Genomic DNA, 10,220 nt, shown 5'->3' with positions numbered 1-10,220 from the left:
CCTGGGAAAAAGAGCAGAAGTCTTTTCAGCTGGTAAAAGGGGACATTTACATTTCGTGAGAGACTGTATTGTAAAAAAAAAGACGTTAAATAGCGTAAACACATGCTGGATAAATTACTGCGATAATGTACAATAATTGATTTAACTTTTGGAAAATTGTCGAAGGATGGAACAGATTAGCTTTATCTTGACGCGTGTCCGTGAAGGCATCAATTCGTCCATTTTGCTTTTGACTTGCGCCTGCGCAGTCCTGCGTGTCTGACCTTCATAGGACTAACCATGTTCGCCAGGAGCAGCGCTTTGGTGTTCTCCCCACAATGGTAAAGTGAATAATTTTCTTATACTTTCTCCGCTGCCTTAAATGCAGTATTTTATAAGTTTACTTCAAGTAGATATGCAGCGGGAGTAAGTGTGTGACGTGTAGACTGCACCGTTTGCAGTTATTGAATACAAGGGCGCGCTGTCTTGCAGGCCGCGGCTAATGAATGACAGCGCTGCCAATGGACACGTTCAGCCGGCTAGCCGTTAATGCTAACTGAGCTGACGTTTTTCAATATGAGGGGAAAGGGGAAATATTATCAGTGCCCCTGGATGATTTATCTTACTGCATTATCTAACACAGCACAAGAACAGCTAGAGTGAACTGTCACAGCTTTCTCCGTGTAGTTAGCCACCAAGCTAAAGGATGAGGGCTCTCCTTCAGGATTAGCAAACAGCTAAATCTATATCAAAGGTTCATTTAACATGAGTCTGTGCTGTAAAGTGGTGTTTTTGCTGTTTAGGATGTATTTGGATATTGATGAAGCTTGTCGGTTAAGCTCACATACACCCTTTCTGTTCACAGGGGGCAGGTCAGGAACATGGCTACCTTGAAGGACAGTAAGTACTTTGTATACTACTCTGATAGAAACATAACACATCTCGGATACAAAATCTGAATGGTCTCACACAAAATCTTTAATATTCCCTTTAATAAAGCTGCAAACATTTACTGGGTGTCACTTGATACCAGAACAAAGCATAATATATATTCTTTTTTTTATTAAGCTAATGCAAAGGCTAGCAGGCAGTCTCGGGTTATCTCAGTCCATCTATTTCAGCCCTGATATCTTAGCATTTGGTTAACTGCTGATATGAAGTACCCGTGACACGAGTGTTAAATTCATTAGCAGTATATATTATGTGTAATCAGTGTTTTGTTTTGTTTTTTAATTTTCCATAGCAAAATGGAAAAAGGAATAGACAAGTTAAATTTAATTAATATTAGCTCTTTAATTTGATTAATATCCTCATGAACATCAGTTCATGAGGATATTGCATAAATTCTAATTCAAGCTGAATATGAGTCTCTAATGGAGACATTTAACAACTGTTAAACCTAATTTGAACTTGTACTTGCATAGTACCTTTCTACCCTGAGCCATAGGTGCTGTGATGAGAACATCAGAAAGTAGTGAATAATGAAAGAGGAAAAAGGGAAATTTAAAAAAAAAAGACTAACAGCTGCTAAAGTGAATTACAATTATTTTGCTGAATTTTAGTTTTGTGAATAATAGAATTAAAGTGTTTTTGCAGGTTCGCCAATAATAAAGGGATGGATACCTCTTTTCTTAGTGTGTGAAATTGCATTCAGTTGTCATTTCTTTTCTCCCTCTAGTTACCATTCGGTTGAAATCCATCAAAAACATCCAGAAAATCACAAAGTCCATGAAAATGGTCGCCGCTGCCAAGTATGCTCGTGCTGAGAGGCAGCTGAAACCAGCACGTGTCTATGGCACCGGTTCTCTGGGTATGTACATCTCACTGTCACGTTGACTGAAGCTTAATATTGATTCCAATTCAGTTGATGATTGAAGGTTTTACTGCTTTCTTCAGCCCTGTATGAGAAGGCTGACATCAAAGCCCCGGAGGAGAAAGCCGCCAAGCACGTGATCATTGGTGTGACTTCCGACCGTGGGCTCTGTGGCGCCATCCACTCCGGTGTGGCAAAGACCATCAAGAGTGAGATCGCCAACCTAACCGGCGCTGGCAAGGAGGTGATGGTGATCAATGTGGGAGACAAGCTCAAGGCTCTGCTGCACAGGTGTGTTCAAGGTTTTCATCATTATATCATTTTATCAGTGTAATGATCATCATCTTCATCATCTCACTATGAAAGGATGTGAATGTAGTCTAGTGTTTGGCTTCACTCAGCAGGTATTTAGGGATATTTAGCTTTTTTCTTTTCTTTTTTTTTCTGTCCTTTATGCTATGTGAATATTGGTTATTTTATTCCATGGAAGGTGTATTAAAGTAATATTTAGGCTACCTCAATGTTTTGTTTTTAATTCCTTTTTTGGGGGGTTGAGGGTATAATTTTATCTCGCACAGGAGCTGTTTGTCTGCTGTTACTTTACTGGGTTGATTTGTATTATTGTGTGACCTTGATATTTTAATGTGTTAATTCATGCATTAAAACTCAAAGGTCACAGAAACAGAACTGCAGCTCCAGTTTTCTGTGAAATGTAATTCTGTTTTTTGCAGTGGAGTCTGGCTTTAAGAAGGCTGCTTCTTTCCTCTGAGCTTTGACTCTTGTCACATGCACAGTTATGACACAAAGTTAACGTAAACCTTCAAACTCTGGATTGGAGGCGTGTCTCCTTCCATCCATACTGTAGGACAGCTTTGATGGCAAGCTCAAGCTGAGGACTGAGGATCTAGTCTAAGACTGATTACTGAGCTCTGATCACGACGACTCTTGTTCTGCCTTAGAACTCATGGAAAACACATCATGTTGAACTGCAAGGAGATTGGCCGCAAGCCCCCCACCTTTGGTGACGCTTCAGTCATTGCCGCTGAGCTCCTCAACTCCGGATATGAGTTTGACCAGGGTTCAGTCATCTTCAATAGATTCAGGTACAAACAGGCTTTGAGGTTTCACTGTTTTCCTTCTGTTTTATTATCCAGATCAAAGCTAACCGACCCTCCCTGTCATGCAGGTCTGTTATCTCCTACAAGACGGACCAGAAGCCCATTTATTCCATAGACACAGTTGCTAACTCAGGTAGCACCAGTTGTTTTGTTAAATCCGTTTAACACGGAGCCATCAGAGATGTTGATCATCTCTCTTCTCCCTCAACAGAGAGCATGGGCATCTATGATGACATTGATGCTGATGTGTTAAGGAACTACCAGGAGTTCACTCTGGTCAACATCATCTACCTGGCCCTGAGAGAGTCGTCCACCAGCGAGCAGAGCGCCAGGATGACTGCTATGGACAGCGCCAGCAACAACGCCTGTAAGAATCTGAACTTCCTGCCAAACGTGCAGTCTTTTATTGTTTTCTTCTAGAAGTCAGAGTGCTGCTGATACTATTTCTCATTTTAAAAGATGCACTGATGTTAGAATATTTCTTTAACAGTTATCATCCAACAGCTATGTCGCCTTTGGAAACAACATCTAAATATATAAGCAGTAGCTAGCATAGCAGCTAATATGAGATGTTTCATAACACTGTCATGAGAAAGCTTAAGTGTTTAAAGACCGATAAGGTGGTCATAGCAGTTTATGGAAAGTTACTTATAGCATAAGTGCTGAGTATTTCTGGGTTTAGCATTTCAAATGGGTTTAATTCAAATTAACTTAAAATTATTGGGAAATAGCCTTCATTTACAGTATAACACCAGCATTATCTATAGATGCAAGTAATTAAAGATGCATAACAAAAAGGAACCCAAATAAAATGACAAATTGCATAAGAGGTTCGAAGGGAAATTAAAAATGGTTCATCCATGGTTCATCCAAGCTCAAGCAGGCTTGAGGGACTTCCTTGGTTGCTCTTCCAGTTTCAGCCTGCTAACAAGGGCACTTTTAGGTCTTTAGATTCATGTCATTGCTAAAGGAGTTGTTTTTGTCAAATCAATTAAGTTGACACCTCTTGGATCTTGGTAGACATTGAAATGGGGCATGTTATAGACAAATGTAAGCAGATTTGGTATGTTAATAATTATTAATGGTAACAGAATCCAAAGTCATGACTGGGTTTTTATCCCTCAGTTGTAAAAGGCTGATGGGGTATTATCGCAACCCTGCCGGGTGGGTGGGTGGATGGTATAGACACGAATGTTTGTGAATACGATGACTCAAGAAGGAAGTCGCCTTAGATTTTAAAATTCTTGCATCTACATCAACTAAGGGGTGATGGCTTTTCAAATTGATACCATAGGTGCATCTAATAGGAGGCTGACGGGCAGCAGTGGTGGCTGCCAGTGTTTCTTCTTTAAAATGCTCTTAAAGGCTTCAAACAATGACGAATAGAAAACAAGCTGAGAGGAGTTGGAGGCGATGGGTTTCTATAACTGTAACGTGTTATGATTTAGTTTGTGCTGAGTCATGCTTTTAATCCTTCCACCATAAAGATTTAAATTTGACCGTGACTGATTTTTCTCTCCCTTCGCTTCAGCTGAGATGATTGACAAGCTGACCCTCACCTTCAACCGTACCAGACAGGCCGTCATTACCAAGGAGCTCATTGAGATCATCTCTGGAGCCGCTGCTTTGTAAGTTTTAACCACGTCTTCAATTTTCTCTCCCACTTTTCTATCTTCCTCCATCCATTTACAATTTTTCCTGTGACTCATCCCTTCATTATGATCCTCATTCACTCTAACTTCCCTTCACTCTTAACTTTCTGACCTCGGAAACCCCCCCCCCCCCCCCTTTTTTTTTTCTCCTCCCAAAAGATTCCCACTTAGCTATGCATGTCTTTAAATTCCCAAAAGCTGTCAGATTCTTTCATGACTAATTCTCCTCTCCGACCTAATCTACTCCTCCTCAACCTCTGCTGAACTCAGGAACTGAGGCTGGTCTTAACAGAGGAGGTAACAGTGGTAGACTGTAATGTAAAGAGCCCCACTGGGCTAGTGTAATGAAAACTAGCTGTGGAAGGGTCCTAAGTTCTAGTAAAGTAGACTAGAAATTTGACCGAGTAGTTTTCAGAGTTGTGGATTTCATTTTTAAATGTTTGAAACTTGTTCCTAACCTTTGCTTTTCTTTTTGCAGATAAACTGGTGGGATCTTCATTTCCATTATCTCTTCAAAGTACTTCAGACATGTTATTGTCCAGAGTCTAATGAACATTTGCGCTTGTATTTGTAAAATATATGGAGAAAATAAAGCTCTTACACAGAACGTCACCCTTTCATCACTTCCTGTATCTGTTTTTCCTCCAAATAAACTCTGATAGATGAGATGAATGTCGACGTGATACTCCAGTGAGATTTATTAAGTGGTTTTATAATGGCTTTGCTGTTTTCATGGAAATGCATTTGCTCAGTGGCTCCAGCTTGGCGTGCTTGTAATTCTTGAGATATTTCTGTACGAATATGCATTTGACCTCAATGCTTCTCTTATTATACCTTATCTTTATCAGCCATGATACGCTATATTGCCAAAAATCACTTGCATGGAAACTGGTGTATAAAAGGCAAGCAGCTAGACATGCAGACTACCACTAAATATTCCACAGTCAATTGTTAGTGAAAAGTGGAAGCAACTTGGCCATGAAGTGGTAGGACCCATAAAGCAGGGTCAGCAGATGCCAAGGCACATGGTGAACTCTGTGCACTAACTTTCTGCAGAAGCAATCGCTGCAGGCCTCCAGACTTCATGTGGCAATCACATTAGCTCAGAAGAACAGAGCTTCATGGAATGGGTTTCCATGACCAAGTAGCTGCATCCAAGCCTTGCATCACTAAGCGCAATGAAATCTGTTTGATGCCGCCTCTGGACATGTTCTCTTAATGTTTTAGCATGCTAAGACATTTTGGACATTTTCATGCTCCTAACTTTGTGGGAACAGTTTGAGGTTGGACCCTTTCTGTTCCAACGTAACTGCAACAGTGCACAAAGCAGGTCCCTAAAGAAATGTATGGGTGAGTTTAGTGTCGAAGAGCTTGACTGGTCTGCACAGAGTCCCGACTTTAACTCGATAGAACACCTTTTGGCTGAATTGTAGTGGAGACTGTGACCTCGGACTTCTCATCCAACATCACCGTCTGACCTCACAAATGTGTTTCTGGAAGAATGGTCAGAAATTCCCATAAACACTCCTAAACCTTCTGAAATGCCTTCCCAGAAGAGTTGAAGCTGTTATAACTTTAAATCGTGGGCAGACATTAAACCCTATCGATTAAGAATGGGATGTCAGTCATGTTCATAAGTGTGTGTGAAGGCAGATGAGCGAGTTAGTGTCTGAAAGAGTGTTTGAGGTGTTGAGTGGATTCATTCATTCCTCACTCCACTTCACAGTTTGGTGCTTTATGGGAACTAGGCTACGTTTAAAAAGTTGTTGCAACTGAGCTTTAATGAAACAAAGTAAATGTTAAAGGTATATTTCAGCTCTCAAAGCTGTCAGTCTGTCAGTGCCTTTAATTTTGCAGTTGATCAGTGAACATTACAGTTTTTTTTCTTCTTCGTACATGGTCAATAGTGCAAACTTTGCACTAACCAATAAAGTGTACTTATTTCACACAGTGATTTTGTTTGGTGGGCACTCTCATTTAAAAAAATCTCAACAAACTAACAAAAGTATAAATGACAAACAAATGCCCCGACCTTATCATATGCATAGGTTATTGCTTAGATGGTCCTCAGCCTGTGGATAATCACAGTGTAAATTGGTCGCTTGCTGTTCCTTTAGAGACCACCAGGTGTTGCTCTGTGATCAGAAATGTGAGGTCTTCGAGCCCAACGCAACAACCTGCATTTACTTGTAAAGTGGTGCTTTTGTATGTGTAACAGCAAAATGACATGTAACACCTCCGGTTAGTTCTGCTTAATTAATCCACTGCATTCAGATTTAACCTGTGATGTGAGTCCAGCTGTGTAGGCTAGGTCTTCTGGTTTCTCATGTTAATGTGGGCTAAAGTTAGAGGGCAATAGCTTCTTCCAAATATAGACAGAAAACAGAAGACTCTTGTGGTTTACATTTATTGTTTATGGTTCTGTGGATGCCTGTGTGTGTGTGTGTGTGTGTGTGTGCTTATATGTCCTGCAGACCTTGTTTGTCTATTGTATTTGTGCTTGTTATTGTTTACTCCTGAGGGTAGCAGGGAGCGATTGCATCTGAACACTGAAATTACAGCGATGCCAGACTCTGATAATCGCAGTCAGAGAGCAGCAGCCTTCTCATCTCCCCCCTCACCGCTGAGGCCCAGTACTCCAACATTACATGGACGTGAGTGACGGTGGGTAAGGGGAACACTGGGAAGTGGGGTTTTTTTTGTGATTTTTTTTTTTTTTTTTTGCTGGGAAATGTGAGAGTTTTGGATAAATGCTCGATAGTGAAAACAGAGCAGACTGTGTGTGTCTTGTAAAAAAGTAAAAAAATAAATAAAAATTGTGTAGTTGAAAAGTCACTGCAGAAATAGGACGTCCACTATAAAGGGCTTACTGACAGAGATAGTGCACTGAGGTTTGTTTTCCTTTCTGGCAGCAAAGTGTGAAGCCTGAGAAGTTATCTCTGCAGAAATAATTTTCTTTTCTGTCTTGATGATTGCAAGGAAGAGAGTACATCTACCATAATGCAAGCCAAACACTGCGAGGTATTCGACATATCAGTCGTTGGAAGGCTTTAGTCAAAGTAAAAAGTAGGATGTCTTTAAGGTCTCAGTGCTGAGAATTCAAATGATGGAGAAAATGTGTGAAAGAATATTAACTTTAAATATATTACCTTATATGGACGACATGTCAAGCTGAAAAAAAGTATTTTTTTTCCTCATGTTTTAAAGAGTTTTTTTCCCTTTCACACTATAAGTGTGAATGGCCTATGAATAGCCGTCTATACTTGTGTTAATTTCTGGCACTCACTATCTCATTGTTGTCAAAAGAAAGCTAATGATTTAATTAAAATCTGACACGGTTCCTGTTTTTGATTTTAATTTTTTTTCTTGCCTGCCAAATCGTCATTTATGCATTTTTTCATTTAATAAGATGATAACAATTGTAAGGCTTCTGTTACTTGAGCTCTGAGAATGTGGCCAAGCGTCGGGCTGTGGTGGCAGCGGCCATGTGTGGCCACTTGTTGGCTCAGTCCCTGTATTCAGTCTGTCATCTCCTACTTAGCTGGCTAATCTGTGTCTGATTTGTTCCCATTACTGCTGCGACAAGGTAACACGAGTAGACAGCAAAAATTCAGAATTTCCTAACTTGAAAATGTAGCAGTGCCTCGGTTTTTGGTCCCTCCTTGACACGAGCCAGGCGGGATTTAGTTAAGTTCAGGGTATTCTGATGAAAATCCCTCACTGCCACAGACTGTATATAAAAGATGACCATTAAACATTAGTTTATGAAGTCATGTTCTGGATCCTCGAGCTCAGCTTTTTGGCTTTGAAGCTCTGTTTAGTGACCGAAAGAATGATGTTGCAGATACAACAGGTAGTAATAGGTTTCCTTTGGAGCATGGCTGGGCTCTCCCTTGGAGATAGGGTGAGGAGCTTGGCCATTTGAGGGGCACTCAGAGTAAAGCTGCTCCTCCTTCATATCAACCTGTTCATATCAACCAGTTCAGATTCAGGCATCTGACTAGGACGCCTCCTGGAGGCCTCCTAGGTAAGGTTTTTCTGTCATGTCCTGCCGGGAGGAGGATGGGGCAGACCCCAGAAAGATTTTATCTCTCAGCTAGCTTTGGAATGACTGGATTTTTCCCTGGATGGGAATGGCAAGAGGGAAATCTGGGCTTCTCTGCTCAGGCAGTTGCCAAATAAGAGAAGGAGAATGGATGGATGGATGGATGGTGTGTTGTATTAAATAAGATTTGAAAGTAGTGTTTGCACATTCTAAAAGTCTTCCTCAACATTCTTCTCACTTGATTTATTTTTTAAATGATTTTCTACTGACTTTATGAGCTCGTTTTTTTTTTTTTTTGGGGGGGGGGGGGGGGGGTGTCTTTTTTTTGCAAACAGATCAGTCGCTGCCTGCTGGACTTCAGAAAGAAGGCAAGAATCTATTCTTTCTAGATCTGGAGGATATGTCCATTGTCTACTTATTGCACAGGAAAACTAGGTGGACGTGGCTATGGTAAGTACACCCAGTCAACACTGAATCACGTTTTTGTGTTTATTTTATAGCTCAGGTCTTTGACAGGAATGACATATTTACAGTTCACATGTGCGGAAAAGGTGATGCCCAAAACAGCAAAAGTAAGACCCAAGCTACGGCAAATTTTGACACAAAAAATGCTGCCAATCACTAATAAACTCTAATGCTGGAGAACTTCTATCAAAGTACAAAACAACTTCCTGCACTTTCATTCTTCAGTTATTATTTTGCTTAATGAGGGAACTGGCAAAGTGAGTTAATAGGAGGCTGATTCGAGGCTGACGCCATAATGAAGAGGCTCAAGCATCAGTGAAGAAAAAAGAAAATGTGCGTGTCAGCACCTGCATGTATTTCAGCATTAAGGAGTGTGTAAAGGTGTGCGTGTGGAAATGAGTGAAGACATTTGAACATTGTGTTCAGGGGCCTTGCCGCGGCTCTGTATTAGCTTCACCTCGTTATCGTTATCGCCCTCCTCCATTGTGGCATGAGGGGCGGAAAATGATTAGAGGAACAGGTGACAATGGAAGCAGAGATTTCTGCCTTTACCCGGGGCAGTGCCACTGTCAGGTACAGCAGCATTACACTCAAAAGAAAAGAAGAGGGGCGCCGCACAAAAGAGCTCCTTTCTTAGTTTAAAACACTCATGTCTTCTTCAAGAGTGCAGAATGGCTGTTCTGTGGGAGCCAATTGACTTCCTCCATCCCTCCATCCTTCTCACAGGTAAGAGGGATGAGAGCTTTGAAAAGGAAAGACTTTCCACTCCTCCTCCTTTCTTCTTCACTCTCAACTTCTCTTATTATGATCGGAAAGGAAAAGTAAGAGAGATGAAGACAGGAAGCGAGGCTGTTTCCCACGACGTGTGTGTGTGTGTGAGCGACAGATTCTGATGTAGTAACGCCAGGGCATTATCTCATTCACCCCCCTTCTTATCTCAGTATGTTTTCCTCCTTCTTTTTCCCCCCTCTCCCCCCCAGCCTTACACAAAGCTATCTGCTCTGTGGACTTTTCTGACTATTTATGTCGGACAAGGTCAGGATCGTTTAAACCGCTCTGCCTCTCTCAGCCCCTGCAGATGAGATAGCGCAGGAAGGGAGGGAGAAGCGATCGATTCCCGCCGCCACGCAGATTTATTCCCTGTTCCT

General features: G+C 41.3%; 1 protein-coding gene across 2 annotated transcripts; it reads left to right on the top strand.

The window, feature by feature from the left end:
- The first annotated feature begins 197 nt into the window (after positions 1 to 197).
- On the top strand, positions 198 to 5,174 carry atp5f1c (ATP synthase F1 subunit gamma). Of its 2 annotated transcripts, XM_085387091.1 has the most exons (9): positions 198 to 320; positions 845 to 879; positions 1,658 to 1,789; positions 1,876 to 2,083; positions 2,752 to 2,895; positions 2,979 to 3,043; positions 3,122 to 3,277; positions 4,442 to 4,538; positions 5,041 to 5,174. In XM_085387091.1, the coding sequence occupies exons 1-9, from the start codon at positions 280 to 282 to the stop codon at positions 5,042 to 5,044; spliced, it is 882 nt and encodes a 293-aa protein (XP_085243217.1). In that variant the 5' UTR covers positions 198 to 279; the 3' UTR covers positions 5,045 to 5,174. The 2 variants fall into 2 exon arrangements, with proteins under 2 accessions (XP_085243217.1, XP_085243218.1); XM_085387092.1 differs by lacking the exon at positions 5,041 to 5,174 and having other exon boundaries at positions 4,442 to 4,542.
- Positions 5,175 to 10,220: the final 5,046 nt, after the last annotated feature.

This window comes from Rhamphochromis longiceps, linkage group LG17, assembly GCF_057381845.1.
Source record: "Rhamphochromis longiceps isolate RC_006_pf linkage group LG17, R_longiceps_female_GT1.1, whole genome shotgun sequence".
Classification (NCBI taxonomy): Eukaryota; Metazoa; Chordata; class Actinopteri; order Cichliformes; family Cichlidae; genus Rhamphochromis; species Rhamphochromis longiceps.
The sequence above is the reverse complement of the archived record's forward strand: the minus strand, read 5'-3'. Positions and strand labels throughout refer to the sequence as shown.

Bases quoted from the DNA above. Each gene is read 5' to 3' on its own strand.
- atp5f1c (XM_085387091.1), top strand. From the start codon at position 280: ATGTTCGCCAGGAGCAGCGCTTTGGTGTTCTCCCCACAATG. The intron at 2,896-2,978 runs GTACAAACAGGC...CCTGTCATGCAG, and splicing joins GTCATCTTCAATAGATTCAG to GTCTGTTATCTCCTACAAGA. The intron at 3,278-4,441 runs GTAAGAATCTGA...CCTTCGCTTCAG, and splicing joins CAGCGCCAGCAACAACGCCT to CTGAGATGATTGACAAGCTG.